The sequence below is a fragment of the Cervus canadensis genome, chromosome 29 (genome assembly GCF_019320065.1).
Source record: "Cervus canadensis isolate Bull #8, Minnesota chromosome 29, ASM1932006v1, whole genome shotgun sequence".
Taxonomy (NCBI): Eukaryota; Metazoa; Chordata; class Mammalia; order Artiodactyla; family Cervidae; genus Cervus; species Cervus canadensis.
Genome location: NC_057414.1, coordinates 3955512 through 3971820, shown reverse-complemented (window position 1 = coordinate 3971820; position 16309 = coordinate 3955512). Strand labels below are relative to the sequence as shown.

At 38.6% G+C, this 16309-nt stretch overlaps 2 protein-coding genes across 14 annotated transcripts in view; one reads left to right on the top strand and one right to left on the bottom strand.

The window, feature by feature from the left end:
* DLG2 (discs large MAGUK scaffold protein 2) overlaps positions 1 to 9545 on the bottom strand; it is a 2236304-nt gene extending 2226759 nt beyond the window's left edge. For 10 of the 13 annotated variants that reach the window (XM_043451478.1, XM_043451480.1, XM_043451484.1 and 7 more), the window contains exon 1: positions 4566 to 5328. In XM_043451478.1, coding sequence (XP_043307413.1) covers positions 4566 to 4584 — 19 coding nt within the window. In that variant the 5' untranslated portion in view covers positions 4585 to 5328. Of the gene's footprint in view, positions 1 to 4565; positions 5329 to 8977 lie in introns of those variants that run through there. The other 3 variants (XM_043451476.1, XM_043451474.1, XM_043451475.1) reach the window with 3 other exon arrangements.
* Positions 6395 to 14558, top strand: TMEM126B (transmembrane protein 126B). Its single transcript, XM_043451515.1, has 5 exons — positions 6395 to 6589; positions 9562 to 9683; positions 10747 to 10940; positions 12055 to 12166; positions 12438 to 14558. The coding sequence occupies exons 1-5, from the start codon at positions 6509 to 6511 to the stop codon at positions 12619 to 12621; spliced, it is 693 nt and encodes a 230-aa protein (XP_043307450.1). The 5' UTR covers positions 6395 to 6508; the 3' UTR covers positions 12622 to 14558.
* The last annotated feature ends 1751 nt before the right edge of the window (positions 14559 to 16309 follow it).

Here is a 16309-nt window from a genome sequence, read left to right as displayed (position 1 = left end):
GCCCCAGTTTAAAAAAAAAAAAAACATTTTATGTACGTCAGCATTATACTAAAAACATATCTGTTTTGTAGCCACTAGTGTGGCTACATGGTAAATATTAAGAAATAAAAGAATATAATGAGAGTATAAAATTAAGAAAGAGGAAAGAAGATTCTTAGAGTTTATGGAATGTATTGTTATAGAAGAGTGAATTTGGCAAAGGCATCAATGAGTGAAACATCTCAATTCAATGTTTTAAAAGTCCAATATTTTGTGTACATCTTCTCATTGACTAGACTTTTCTATCCAAAGATGTAACCAATTAGAGGCCTAAAAGAAAGATCAAATACTCTATCATGAAGGAGCACTAGGACAGTTTCCCAAAAACCTAACAGCTCAAATAGTATATGGTATCAATTTATTAGCATGTCATTTGCAACTTTCCCTATACATAAGAACCACAAAATAAATTCAATTAACAATAATTTTAGCACCATGCCTACGGTCTGCTTCATAACATACTCCCAGTCAGTACTTTACAGAGTATTCTTCTATTTTTCTCTCCAGAATGATCTCTTATCATTCCAAGATGCCTCCTGGATTGATAAGTATTTTCCAACATCAAGAGTCTGTGGCTTCATGACTTTTAACAATTCTCTCAACCAAGGTCAAGATGACCCTTTTGTGTCAAGATGACCCTTTTGAAGGATTTCAAATTTAAGAAAATCTTTAAGAAGTTATCTTATTTAAAAAAAAAAAAAAAAGAAGTTATCTTATTTTAATTTACAGAAATTACAAAAGTCTGAAAACTGCCTTTTCCCAACCCTCTCTGGGAAGCTTTGGGGCTTAACTCTTGAATTCTACTAGCTTCGAAAAACAAAAAACATCAAATTTTTCTGAAATGGAAAAAGCATCTGGATATAATCCTGGTATGGCAAACACAAAAATTCAAACAAAAACTTGGTGAAGTATATACAAAAGGGATAAAATAGCTACTCAGGTAAAGCCAAAAAATTTAGTTACATATTTTCCCCTTTTTAGAGAATCTAAAAAACTTATTTTAATAATTGAAGAAAAGCTAGAGACGGAAAAAGAGTATGCCCAGATTATTATTGTTGTTGTTGTTTAGTTGCTAAGTCATGTCCAACTCTTTTGCAACCCCATGGACTGTAGCCCACCAGGCTCCTCTGTCCATGGGCTCTCCCAGGTAAGAATACTGGAGGGGGTTGCCATTTCCTTCTCCAAGGGATCTTCCTGACCCAGGGATCGAACCCCCTTTTTCAGCTTTGGCAGGCAGATTCTTTACCACTGAACCACCAGGAAAGCCCACACCCAGATAGTGAAAGGCAAATATAAAATAGTGAGATCCTTCAAAAAAGAAGTTAAGCCACAAAGTGCAGGAAACAAGTAAGAAAATTTTAACTGAGGAAACAATAAACTTAAGAGTTATAAGTTTCCTTCCCCGAAGGAGGGGAAAGAAGAAAAACAGAAATGACACTTTTATGAAGTATACAGTCAACCAATAGGAAAAAGTGTAAGCCCAGGAAACAACAATCTCAATTTCAAGAATGCCCATATGATACACAGCAATATCATGTCTTGGGATTCCAATTACACAACATTCTTCAACTTCCTTTAAAAAGAACAATGTCTAAACAAAGAATTATGAAAATAATCACATTTAAGTTTCACTAGATAGCATACATACTCTATTACATCACTAAGAACAGTTGCAAAAGAAGTCAAAGGAAATAAAATGTCATGTATATTAATTACATTAGATAGACTTCTATACCAATTTAAAAGAAGCACAGAATAGCACAATATTTTAAAAACAGAGAAATGAAATAAGCATCAGTCTCAAACTATTAAAAGCACTGATTTTTTCCCCACATGTTTAATGACAATAGAGAAAAAATTGCTCAAAAAATGTACTGCAATGTACTAAAAAATTCTGTTGAAACATATTTTATCATTAAAAAAGCAGCTTTCTGCAAAAAGCACGGGGGAGAACACAGCTATCATTAATTTTTATTTCTTGCATCAATCTAACATGAAATCAGATCAATTCATAAGTCTTTCTGAAATAGCCCCTTACTATACATCATGATCTTGCATCACATCAGAGAATGCTGATACAACTTATCTTGGATCAGCCCTGAATTTTCATAATTTAAAATAGGTCAAAGATACCAAAAAGGCTTAGCTGGGAGCAAATCAAATTACTACAGTAGAAAAAAAGAATTCTGAACGAAAAGCAACTGTTGGGAGAAAAATATCTCTGAAGAAGAAATGACATGTTCTGTTGATAAAACCGAAATCTATAAAAATGTGAAGCAAGTGAGTGGAAGATGTAGTTAAGTAATGTCATAAAACAAACCAGCAGTGAATATAGGGGTTTGAGATACAGTAGCTTTGGCTTATCTAAGAACAGTCAAGAATGGTCCAGGAGTTAAGAATGCTTCTACTGCAGGGGCATGGGTCCAATCCCTGGTCAGGGAACGGCAAAAAAAAGAAAAGAAAAATGTACTTAGTGAGATGTCACACCCGTTCCCACTTCCCACCATGGTTCACATTACCAATCAGAGAAACCACTCTCTACTTTCACAATAACATACAAAATATTTAACAAGTGAGAAATCTGTCTTATGAAATTTTCTTATTGTAGTAAGAATATATTCAACAATGTATAAACATATGGTTCTGTGAGGATAGTTATTGCTTAAAGTTATTGCTTAAAATTGACAGAGGACTGTGCTCCCTGCAGAATAAATCTAGGTTATACTTTCAAGTATTTGTTTTACGTATGTTATAGAACAGTACAGACAGTAAGCTTAGCTAATTAAAAATATAAGATACATGTCATAACTTGTTTGGTTAGTGGTCTATAATATTTTAAAATATATATCTTAGCACTAACAGTTTTAAGAGAAGAGAAAGGGAGGAAAGAAAAGGAGGAAGGAAATAAATTATTTCTCCTAAAGTATGGTTTTCAATAATGTATCAGCAATTTTTATAACCTCCTTTAAAGGCAGGAACTTTTAACAAACTCAGTCTGCTGAGTTTAGAAACCTTAAGTTCACCCTGATTAGTTAAGTTTTACCTGGAACATCAATGCCCTTCCTCATCTCTCTTCCCAGATACCTTTTCATCCCTATCATTCTACACACACACACACACACACACACACACACACACACACACACACACACACACACACACACACACACACACACACACACACACACACACACACACACACACACACACAGTGTTTTAATTCAACTACTAGTTTAAAACAAATTCAAAAGGGACACTAACTATAGCACAATAAACGGTAGAAAGAATAAAAATACCCTGCATGCCAAATAAGTCAAAGAGACATAACATTTACTGGCTACATTCCCCAAACCATCCTGGTTCCAAATAAACCAATGGTGTCAGGTCTGGGCAGAAGTAGCTCCAAAACTTCGTGGAGAGTTTACTTCTCTCAGTAATTCTGGAAGAGAGCAGGAGGTGGAAACAAGCCCAGTCTTAAAATCCCAGTGTACTAGATGTCTAGGCGTTTCAGAGGTATTATACATCATTGCCCATCTCCAGAGACACCAGCTGGATAAAGAATCTGAGTCTAAGTTTCCTCAATGCAACTTCCAAATCCACAGGTATGATTAAACATACAGATTAACCTTCACCCTAAGCTTTAGTTTCAGACTGCAGAACTCCCAGAACCGGTCAACATTTGGATCTACACTAGTCTACTACAGTGGAGTTCAAGAGTGTTGATACAAATTTTAGTTTAAAACTCTTTAAAAAGAAAAAAAAAAAACTTTTATAGTCAATTTGGTCTTCTATACCACGTCAAAAAAAACAAACAAAAAACCTAGGTTCACAAGAATCCTTAGAAATAAGGTTCACCTGGGGTAGATATAGGCTGAAGAGAATCCCAAGGAGTATGTACGATACTTCAGCAACTCACCAGATCTTCATCAACTGGTTGGGGAGGAGTCCAGTGTTTACCTCATTTGGGGAATTTGCCAGTACTGTTATTGGATAATGCATACACAGCAGTTATCAAAGTTGTGCTCTGCCACAAAAGGGAAGACTTACACCAAAGTAAATCCAAACATAAAATCTATTCTTAATCAAAAGATAACCTACAACTGTGTACACTGCAAGCAACTTTGTTATCTTTTACAACTATGTAATTAACTTGATAAATATTTAAGCCATAAAGAAGAGCTGCACTGTGCATGTTTCTTTTTTAAAGACCATGTAAAAGTTATCTTTAACAAGCCAAGAAAACACGGGAAAGAAACTCCCAAATCTATGGTATCAAATTTACGCTGATTACAAAACGGTGATTTAGACCACCTGATGTGGAAACCACAAATGTCTACAATTAAATAGGGCAGCCCTACTTCACTCTTTTAGCAAAACAGTCTCACTGAATGATGCACCACAGAAAAGACATTATTATAAGAACTACAGCCCAAGCAAAACTTTACTCTCAAATGGAATATAATTTAAACTGCAAATACCAGAACCAAGAAAAAGGAAAAACATACACAGGAAACCTCATAGCCCACCTTTCTTCTTGACTGGCATTCTTGGGTCTTTCCAGTGCCACAGGATTCAAGAACTCTTTTCAGGTCTCAACTTGATCCAGCTGGATGGAGGCCAAGGGCCAGGTAACTGTTGCAAACCCCTTGGCTGTTTGAAATCCAGGCTGTCTTCTCTTTCAAATAAAGAAACAATGATGTATTTTTTCCCACAAACTTTGACAGTGCCCACGGAGTTTAAAGAAAAATAGCTTTTGAGTTTTTCAAGTTTTTCAATGCTTCCAAAATAGTTACTCTGTTTAAAAAGAAAATTATTGTAAGCATAGAAAACATTATTAAAACTCCTCCTTAGGCAGCAATATCTTTGGAGTTCAATCACTAACTCAATTAAGGCACAAAAAAAATTTACACAGCTGTCTCATTACTCAACACATGATCAAAGATGAACTGGTTGGTGATAAAGACCCTCAAATTCTTTAGAGAAAAATTTAAAACCCTTACCTCCCCCCAAATACTTTTTAAAACCTCTCTAATGGTCTCTAAAAAAGGTGGGGTGAGTTTGGACAGTTTTCTGGGGGCAGAACCCAGACTGAAAGGCCCTTTTCTATTTACTGGACCTGAAGTTCCGGATCTCACCCCCTCAGTGAGACAGGATCCAGCTTGCTGTCACTTTCATTTTTTTTTTTTTTCTTCTGTGCTCTCCAAGCCCCTCAGGCTTGATCCTTAATGCCCCTCTGATTCTGATCCTCCCGTGTATTAACCGAGAGGATTGAAAAGAAGGAAAGCAATCCCTTGGCATGGAGACATTAAAGTGACAGAGCTACTCAATGGGCACTTGATGCAGGATGAGTTGGCGAAGATTTCTTCACACTGGAGTCAGTCAAATCATGCCATCTCTTCGCATCCAGGCAGCTCCCTATCCGGCGAGGAAAAACACTGAGACTGCTCGAGACAAGTCAGACCTTCCCCCAAAGGTGTTTTCTCAGACGCTGGAGTAGTATTAGGCACGTGAGCATAAGCTGGGCAAACGGTTCGCGGTTTCCTAAATGGGAGAGAGTTCGGCTGCGTGGCTTCCACATCCACCTTTTTTCTCTCGGTCTCTCTCCAAACTACCCACCTTCCTTTCGCAGAAAAGACCAGAAATCCCTCTGCTACCGCTGGCCACCCCTCTGCCCACACCCCGTTCTTATAGAGATGAGCACAGAAACGTCCCGCACCCCTCCACGCGATGGAGTGTTTCCTCAGGCAGGAGAAACAGCAGCACTAGAAATTATATAACTCGCGAGTCTGGCTTCTCTAAGACGCGGAGCTGGGATGGTCGGGGGTTGCTGGTCTGGGAGGCACTACCGGGCCTTCGCGCAGCGCCCCCCTCACCCCCACCCCGAAACATCGGCTGGCAAGGGGGGTTCTTCTGGGGGAGTGAGGGGCAAATTTCTCTCGGGCCCCTTCCCAAGCGGGGTGAACGGATGGCATGTGAGGGGACTAGAGACTGAAGAGGACACGCTGACGGCTGTGAGGGGAGGAGGCTACTCGGGGCTGCTTCGGGGGCTCTAGGGAGGAGGTGCCCGAGAAGCTGGCGCCTTAACACCCGGGCTGGGCCAGAGGGGAGAGCACCCTGAAGAAGTGAAGGGGGCGGGCAGCTCGGCCACAGCTAACGGAGGTGCCCTGAGGAGAAACACGCGCAGCCACATCCGTGCGCGAGGACCGGCCCACGTTTCCCTCGGGATGCGAGACCAAGGAGCCAGGCTCACAAATAGCAGAAGCCGGGGATGAGGGCCCGGCGGGGGGCGGGCCCACGGGCGTCCAGCCCTCCCTGAGGCCAATGAGCGCCTCCAGACACCGCGCCCAATCACAGCCAGGACGGAGGGCGCGGCTTTTGACTGGGCCGGGGCGCTGGGCGTGAGCCCGCGACCCTTCCGGACCCGAGAGACCTGCGTCCCCGCCCACCGCCAGTCACGTGAGTCGCCAAGATGGCGGCGCTCGGGCGTGAGGCTGGAGACGACGTGCGGGTTGCCGGTGTGGTGCCGGTGGGAGCTGCGGAAGTGCCTAAGGTAGGCGGAAACCCTGCGTGCTGAGGCCCGCGAGTTCTGCTACCTCATGTGCCGGCGCACTCTTCTGAAAGGATGCGCGTAAAAGAGATCTCAAAGTCTATAAGCAGGGCAGTTCCCACCTCCATGCAAGGCACGTTTACATCCCCAGTTGCTGTGAAAAGAGGTGGGGAGAAAGTAGGAGACCTAAACTTAGTCCTGAATGATGGAGCCTGTTTTCTCTTGCCTCGGGGCCTTTGTACTTTAAACCCCCTGCCATTCTATCCTGACTTCTGCCCTAGTTGTAGGTTCTGAGGACAAGACTACATCTTGCTTAACTGGGGGACTTTCAGATACCAGGTGAATGTTTGAGTAAATGATGAATGACTGATGAATAAAATTCTCAAAGTCAAGTGCTATCAGGGAAGCAAGCTTTTAATAGACATTAAAAGTCAAGCTTTTAATATACTTAAAAGCACTACAAAACCGTAAGATACTTTGAAAGTTATAAACCTGCCCGATTCAGTATTACTGGTGTAATTGAATCGTGGTGACCAGTTGAGTGGCCTTGAACTGGTTACTTTTTAGATGAAATGTGAGTTATAGCAAAATCTGTACATTTCAGTACTTGTACAATTGTCAGGAAGTTGTATTTCTCTGCTTTTACAACAGTGCCTTAGGAAAATTAGGTATGCAGTAAACATTTGCTGTCCTATTTTAGGATCATAATTCTGGATGTTTGTCTTTACTATATACTAAGGTGTAGACGAGATAGGAAGTTGGTACATGGCATTGCCTGCAAGTTTTCTTTGAGTAATAAGGGACTTCAGTGGATTGGATGACAGGGAAACAAAAAGTTTTCCCAAGTTTCTGGTTAATTATCATGTTACTGACATCTGCCTTCATGTACATTAGATGGATTAGATATAGAATCGCCCTTCTATATTGCTATCTTGTTTCTTCCATTTGCCATTTAGTTGTCAGAGAGAGGCAAAAGATTACATCTAGTTTGTGAGAAATTGGAATTTATAAAATATTTTACTTTTTTTTTTCCTGTCTTCCCAGATATTTTAAAGAAAAAGAACTGGCTTGATTATAGTTCTTCACTGATAGGGAAAGAAACTGGTCCATTATTACTCTTTGTTTAATACCATGCAAAGATTCAAGAAAGCCCCCACCTTCACGATGTTGATTGTTGTCGTTCAGTGGTCAAGTCATGTCGGACTCTGCCACCCCATGGACTGCAGCACACCAGGCCTCCCTGTCCCTCACCATCTCCCAGTTTGCCCAAGTTCATGTCCATTGAATCAGTGGTGCCATCCAACCATCTCATCCAGTCGCCCTCAGGATGTTGATACAATGCTTGAATCAACCTTTTATTAGTTAGATTAGGAATTTTACAGTTACGTTCAACATGTGTCCATTTGACTACCAGCATCAGAACCACTGGTGCAGATTTCTAGACTTTACTCCTGCTGAACCTAAATATTTCAATAGGGAGCTCAAGAGACTGCATTTCAATTACACTGCTCATGTGATTCTTGTGCACACGAAAGGTTTAAAATCTTACTAAGTCTCTTCTATGTCCTTTATGTTTAATCCACTCTGATTCTCTTGCCCAGGACTCCTGAAAGTTGAGAAGAGTCTGCCCTTGACCACAAATAATGTTATCATAGGGATTCATATAAATTGTGAAGGACATAGATTTTTGTAATCTATTCACTAGCTAATCTGGAATCCCATAATGCCAATATGCCAAATGATGTAACAAATACTATTAAGACTTTTCACAAAAATCTGAGAGTCTTACCCAGAGCAAAACATTTAGAAAGGATCCTTTCTGAAAGCCTAGTTTTGTTTTGTATTTAACCACTGGTTCCTGTTAAGATGGCTTCCCTGATAGCTCAGTTGGTAAAGAAGCTGCCTGCAATGCAGGGGACCCCAGTTCAATTCCTAGGTTGGGAAGGTCTGCTGGAGAAGGGACAGGCTACCCACTCCAGTATTCTTGGGCTTCTCTGGTGGCTCAGACAGTAAAGAATCCACCTGCAATGCAAGAGACCTGGGTTCAATCCCTGGGTTGGGAAGATCCCCTGGAGGAGGGCATGGCAACCCACTCCAGTATTCTTGCCTGGAGAATTCCATGGACTGTATAGTTCATGGGGTCGCAGAGAGTCAGACATGACTGAGCCACACGACTGAGTAACTTTCACCTTAAGATGCTACTGGGCAAACCTCATGGTCCCTCGATATTAGCAACTGTCTATTTATGTATCACACTTGGGAGACAGGAACTTTCCAACCTTGGAGTCTAGTGCCTGAGGACCAGGCCTCCTGATATTACCATAGAGCAGTTTCCAGCAAAGGCCCTACTTCTGCCCCAGGTGCTCCTCACAAGCTAGATATATAACTTACATAATCCAAGGCAGCCATCCACTGCCTCTTCCTAGTCCGGAAGGTGTCCCTCCTCCTGATGTTCTCTCTCGCTGGTCTCCAAGGAAATTCCTGCTTCTACCTCTCCAGCAAACCCAGCATAATCTCCAAAACTCGGGCTTTCATGAGACAGAGGATAAAAATAGTTGTCAACAGGTAGCTGCTGTTTACTTTCAGCTCTGAAAAAGTTACAGTGTGAAGAACTACAACGGGCCTACCTTCAGGGAAAACGGTAAGGAAAACAAACATACCTGAGTAACTTAATCCTTCTACATCAAGTCCTAAGCCAAGTCAACCTCTCTGAACCTTGTTTATCTCACCCATAAAGTAGAGATGACCATTTTCCTACCAATTTCTCAAAGTTATTACGTGAATCAAAAAGCCATTGTCTAACAGATAAAGAGCCCACTAAACAATGAACGAATCATTAACACAGGATGTGAAAGCAGATGACAGTACTTGATACTCTACTAGGGTCTAAATGTTTTTTAACCTGAATCTGTAGAATTTATAAGATTTAATATTAACATCATAGCTATTATGGTTCTGAATTTTGTGTTTTCCAGGACATCAAGATACCAGCATACACACATGGTCAGTCCAGGCCTTCTCTAGGAGATGCAAAACTCAGAAAACCAGTGGTCATTGAAATCATAGAAAAAAAAATTGAATGCCTTAGAAAAGAAAAGTAAGAGACACACCCAGACTGAAAGTCAGTAACTTTATTTGTAGATCTTAAGTATTGCCATGGCTTCTAGGTATCTAAGAGCCTATTAACTATATTGAGTTGGTTACGAAGAAAGCTTTTTTTTTTTAAAAAAAGAACTGGAGGGAAACATGAGCAGATGAAAATAGAGGTTTGTTAGAATACTGAAACTGGATAATTTCTTTTGTTTCTTGAAATTCCTTTATTTCTAAAATTGTTGAAATGTTATCTGTGCAATAAGCAATTGTAATTAAAGGTAATCAAGAGAACACCATTTTGAGGACTACTTATATTAACTGATTATCGATTATAATTAAATTCAGTTTAGAATTTCTTACCTCAGCCACACTGCTGAGCTCAGCAAAAAGGAATACAGGATTCCATGATGTACTTATAGTTTCACATTACCATTCTGACTTTTAGATTAATAGAGCTCAAGAATAAAATCAGTTGATGTTAATCTGAATTGTTCAACATTTCTGGATTTAGGTATGAGTCAGAATAAGCAAAACTAGATCTTTCAAATTTCTTTGAAGTTTTGAAAATACTTTAAATGTATCTCTACTACTTAAGAAATAGTTATTTTCTAGAAGGCCTAACCAAAAGTCAACAACTTTTTTCAGATGACCTTAAGCAAATTAATTCTTATAGTAGAAAGAACAGTATTCTTGGATTTAGCTAGTTCATAAAATTTGGCTACATTGGAACATACTCATACTTATTTTTGGCCAAAATTTATTTTCTCTTTAAAAGAGCTCCATCTTAGAACCACTCTAGTCTCAGAATTATATTATCCTCTCATTAGAATGCAATTTCCATGAGGGGTGGAATTTTTTTCTTTTTTTCCTGGCTTTATTCACTGCTTCATCCTTAGCATAAAGAAAATACCTTTCACAGAGTAAATGCTTAAGAAAAATGTGATGTTGCGTAAATATTATTACATATTATTACATACATATTACATACGAATGACTACACAAGAAAGGATATATCTGTTAGAAGAGTATTATGTTGAACTTAACTTTCACTCTGTTTTTCGAATTAGGACTTTAAATATATATGGAACACTGACTTTTGGAACAACAGCTGCTTTCTCTGGAATGTTTACAAATTTCATTTTCAGACATCGCTTCAAGGTCACACATGATGTTTTGAAGACATATGCATCACTGACTGCACTTCCATTTTTGTCTACCATAGTTTCTTACAAGCTTCTTGTAACAGATGCTTTGTGTTCAGGTAATTTTAAATTCATTAGCATATCATGTGTTTATATCTAACATATACTGTTGCTACTGCTGATAATAATCCATTGTATGTGTATATTACTTTACAAAAGTACCTTCACATATATTGTTGCTACTGCTGATAATAATCCATTGCATGTATATATTACTTTACAAAAGTACCTTCACATATATTGTCCTGTTTAAACCCCACAACAGTCTTCCTAATCAGACAGGGAAAATAGTATTGTGGCTTTTTTTTTTTAACAAGTAAGATACTAAGCTGAGACATGTTCAGGTACACTAAGAAGCAACATAGTATACTAGAAAAAAAGCAGGCTTTGGTATACTACATATTTCACTTAAGTTTTGTGACTCTGGGCAAGTCATTGAAGAGACTTGCTTGTTTTAAGATACTCAGTTGTTTTATATCTATGAATTAGGACTAACAGTACTTACCTCAGGATTGTTCTAAAAATGAAGATAGTGTACGCTGAATGCCTGGAATGGGATCCAGTATATTATGGGCTTCCTGGTATATTATGTTATTTCCTACTTCCTCCCTGTGCTTGAAGTTTCATAGCTAGTAATTGATGGAACCCATGATCCCTGTTCATCAGGTACCTGCTTAAATGCCTCATCTCCAGGGAATTCTCTGATTCCCTCAGGTTAGGTTAAGTTTCTCCATACATTCTCTATTCATTTTACCTTCAAAGCATGTGCACGTTTAAGATATGTGTTTACATATTTGTCTAATGCATTTCTTTCTTAGTAGACTTGACCTGAAGATCAGTGGTTGGGTCTCTTGTGTTACACTGTATCCCTAGCACATGACTGACATATAGACAATATAAATGTACTAATCTGGAATCCAGGTATCTGGTCTGCTAGTTTAATATTCTTCATTATGAAATTGCTTCTGCACCAGCTGTATAAGTAAGAGGTAAACTTATCCTTATATAAAGTGTAATAAAAACATTTAAAAAATTTAATACATTCAGTATATTGTGCCATACACTGAATTTCTAGCATTCTTTCAACTATTTCGCTGTGGTTGAGGACAATGCAAATAAGTACAATATAAGAACCCAAGACTCTTAGTAGCCAAATTTACTTTTGTTTTCCAGGTAATATAAGCCAGGAAAATTGTGTTCTTAGAAGCTCACTGATTGGCATAGCATGTGGTGTTTTATATCCCACTGCTTTGGCTTTTTCTAAAAATGGACGTCTAGCATTCAAGTAAGTCCATGTTCTTGTTCCTTCTCTCCCATCTCTTCCCTTCCCTACTTACTTACTTCCTTTTTTTTTAATGTTAGTAAATTCTCCTTATTCTTTAGCTGCCAATGACATTTTAATTAAAATATGGTTTCATATTTCAAATAGCTAATTTTAACCCTTTTTGCTTTCTACATGGAAAATCTAGAACAGAAATGATCAGTTTAGGGGAAATCAACAATTGTTCCATAGAATTTACATCCAGACGAAGTCCTTAACTCTTTTTCCTTTTTAGGTATCACACTGTTCCCCTGCCACCAAAAGGAAGGGTTTTACTTTATTCGCTACTGCTTTGTCATTCAGAGATAAAAGCAATGGTGATCCCTCTCATCCTTCAGACAACCTTTGGAATATTTCATGGTCTGCAGCACTATGCAATATTTGAAAGTACACTTGAGAAAACTGTACATGAAGATTAACCAAAGAATGGATGGACACTAAATCAGCTGAATGAACTTTTTTATAAGGACTCAGGCATTGCTGAAAGAGTTAAAAAATAGTTCTGGATAGACAGTTTGTCTCTTTTCCTTTTGCCCAGTAAACAGCAGGTGTTCAATAAATATTCAGTAAATAAATGTAGGTTTTGTCTCTCTTTCGTTATTATATGTGGAAATGGGCTTGAAGCCCCAAGGTCTAATCTATACATTTATATATTTATTCATTCATAAACATTTACTGAGCACCTGCTAGGTCTCAGACATTGTGTTACTTTTAATAAGAAATGGTCCTTACCCAGAAGAAACTCACAGTTAGAAATGTGAACACACAGCATGAGAGGGTTTGAGAAGTATACATGTAATTCTGTGAGCATACTGAGGATGTAGCTGTTAAATACTTGTGCAGAGGGAAAGCTATGGGGAAATGTGACATTTTCCTAAATTTTGAAGGGAAAGTTGAAAGTTCACAAGAAATCAATATAGAAATAACAACCCATTCCTCTAAACTCTAATTCAGTATACTTAGTAGCTTTTAATCATTAACAAATTATCTTCACTATGCTATTTAAAGAACATTTATTGGGACTTTCCTGATGGTCTAGGGACTTTTAAGACTCCATGCTCCCAGTGCAAAGAGCCTGGGTTTGATCCCTGGTCAGGGAACTAGATCCCACATGCTGGAACTTAAAGAGTTCACATGCCACAACTAGAGATCCCACTTGCCCCAATGAAGATTAAAGATCCTATATGCTGCAACTAAGCCCCAGCACAGCCAAATAAATATTTTTGAAAGAAAGAACATTTATTGAGTACCTATTTGCTATTAATAAATACAGGTACCAGACAAAGATTCAGTCCTTGCCCTCAAGAAAATTAATCTAAAGAAGGAGGTCACAGCGTGCTTCTAAGTCTGCTACAGCACTCCTGAGCTACACATTAATTAAGGAAACCTAGTGCCAGAAATGAACACTGATGAAAACAACAAGACATGCAATGGAATCTCATAGCTTATTCTCTGTCTTAATCATGTTCATCTGGAGATTTAAGGATTTGGTCATCTGAGGCCCCAAGCAACCTAGAGCAGAAATGGAAATCTTAACAAGGCGCTTTATAGCATCAAATATAACAATCTGGAACACATACACTCCTGCTAATTAAAAAAAAAAAAAAAAAAACGGCAGTAAGTCATTCAGCTCTATTCTCAGAATAATTCATGATGCTTGAAACAGGAAAAGGCAGGTGAAAGGAGGGAGACAGGGAACCAAGTCAAGCAGATAACTAGATCAATGGTATTACTATTAACTCTTAAAAATTAATAAGCAACAAGTACATGAAAACCTCATTGTGAGATATTCAAATGATCCAGAAAAATAAAAAGTGAGACAAGAAAGTCCCCTTTCACACCCACTCCACCCTATTTCTACTCCGTTCTTCAGAGGTAACTACTAAGTTAGCAGTCTCTTTCCTTATAGCCGTCTTTTGTAATTTACATATTTTTTAGTAAATGGTATTATCCATACATATTATACTGGAAATTAATTTTCCCTTCACTGTATATCTTGGAGATCTTTCCAACTCATTTCATATAGGTCTAATACCTTCTTTTTTAGTGACTAAAAAACATTCTTAGTGATTCCAGTATTCACATAGGTGACCCTTTCAACACCTTGGTCTATCATAGCACTTATTCCCATGGTCATACTCTAGACCTGTGCCATCCAATATATAATAGTCATTAGTCTTTGTAGCTGCTGAGCATTTGAAATGTGACTGGTCTAAATTGAGATATGTTGTAAAATATGCATTAGGTTTTAAAAATTTACTATGTAAAAGAATGTAAGATACCTCAATCTTGATTCATGTTGAAATGTTACTCTTTGGATATACTGGGTTAAATAAATAAAATACATTAAAACTGATTTTATCTGCTTTTTTTAATCTGGCTACTAGGAAATTCTAAGTTGTATACACATGTGCATGCTAGATCACTTCAGTCATGTCTGACTCTTTGCAACCCCATGGATTGTAGCCCGCCAAGCTCCTCTGTCCATGGGATTCTTCAGGCAAGAATACTGGAGTGGGTTGCCATGCCTTCCTCCAAGGGATCTTCCCGACCCAGGGATCAAAGCCATATCTCTTAAGTCTCCTGCATTGGCAGGCGGGGTCTTTACCAGTAGTGCCACCTGGGAAGTACTACATAACATGGCACGTATTTTTATCAAATTACATTTCTCTAGACCTTATCAATAAACTCAAATTCTTCACATTCTCAGTTATAAAACTCCATATTCTGGTCACTGCCTCCTGTCCTTCCCATTTTTTCCTTCTCACACCACATTACTTCGGCTTTACCAGAAGCTATGATCCATCAATCCCACCACCTTTTCACTGTCTCACACCCCTCTCACATCCTGACTGTCCCTCTCCAGTTTCAGCTACATCAATCTGTTTTCCAATCTTGAGGAAAACAGAAAAATCTTGCCAAGTTTGATTATGAAATAAAGGTACTGGCCTCTTTCTTTTCTTTTGTGAATTTTCTGTTCATGCCCTTGACCCATTTGATTTATAAATCAAATAAATTCTCTATAAATTCTGGGTATTTTGCTGCTTCATATGCTGAGATAGTAATCTGAGAAATAGCAAGATTGACTTATGTGTTCACTTCCCTTGCCAACTGAAAGCAGAAGATATTTGTCCCTTACTCCATGACTTCAATTTGCCTTTTATGCAATAGGAAAGGTAGGGAAGTGTACCAATATTTTCCTTTGGCTTTGGAAAGCAGTACTTGTCAAAGTGGCTGTAAGGCCATAGAGGGGAATTAGGGAAATCTCGATCTTAGCCTGAGCCCAAAGGTAAAAGTAGGTGAAGCACAGTGAAGAAAGGCAGCAAGTCTCTAGATGGAGCTCCGTTCTCAAAGTTCAGATCCTGGCCTTACTATGCACCAATGGGATGACTTTGAATAAACTATTTTTGAATAAACTCTGCACCTCAGTTTCCTCATCTGTAAAATGAGAAGTAAAGACTACTTACCTCAGTGTTGTCAGGACTAAATGAGTTAATATATGTAAATCAAGATTGTGGCCAGCTCACAGGATGTTACTGTCATTACTGGTGTTGCTACCGCCATCACCACACACCAACTATAATACAGTCCTTTCCCTAGCCTGTAGGTCTCAGTTCACCATTTTTCTAGGACATATTAGAAAGAAGCACAGCAAAGAAAATTTATAACTTTCATTTGAATACACATTCACTTGGCTAATATTAAGATGTAGTATATGAAAAACATTATATACCATATGTTGGGCAATTTACCTAAACTTTCTGACTGCTTTGCAGTAAGGTTATAAAAATGGAACCACACCATACCTGGCCTATAGAAGGTGCTCAATAAATGTGTTTACATGTGCCTGTTTTCCCTGATATTTTCTCTGAGTCATATAACGATGACTAAGATGTGGTCCCAACTATAACCTCTTACCTTCTCTCTTGGATTTTTCCGCTCCATTTCCTCCAACTGCCTTATCAGCCACGTGATTATCCTATTTTGTGTTTACTGTATCGCATGGTATTGCTTGCAGGGTATTTATTGTATAATACTGATTTTCTTCCTGCTTTTGAACAATTATACTGGCATGTATAAACTATTGAGCTTTTTAATTTCTAAGCT

Coding starts and splice junctions, on each gene's coding strand:
- TMEM126B (XM_043451515.1), top strand. CDS start 6,509: ATGGCGGCGCTCGGGCGTGAGGCTGGAGACGACGTGCGGGTTGCCGGT. Junction 9,684..10,746: donor GAATGCCTTAGAAAAGAAAA/GTAAGAGACACA, acceptor TTTTCGAATTAG/GACTTTAAATATATATGGAA. Junction 12,167..12,437: donor AATGGACGTCTAGCATTCAA/GTAAGTCCATGT, acceptor TTTCCTTTTTAG/GTATCACACTGTTCCCCTGC.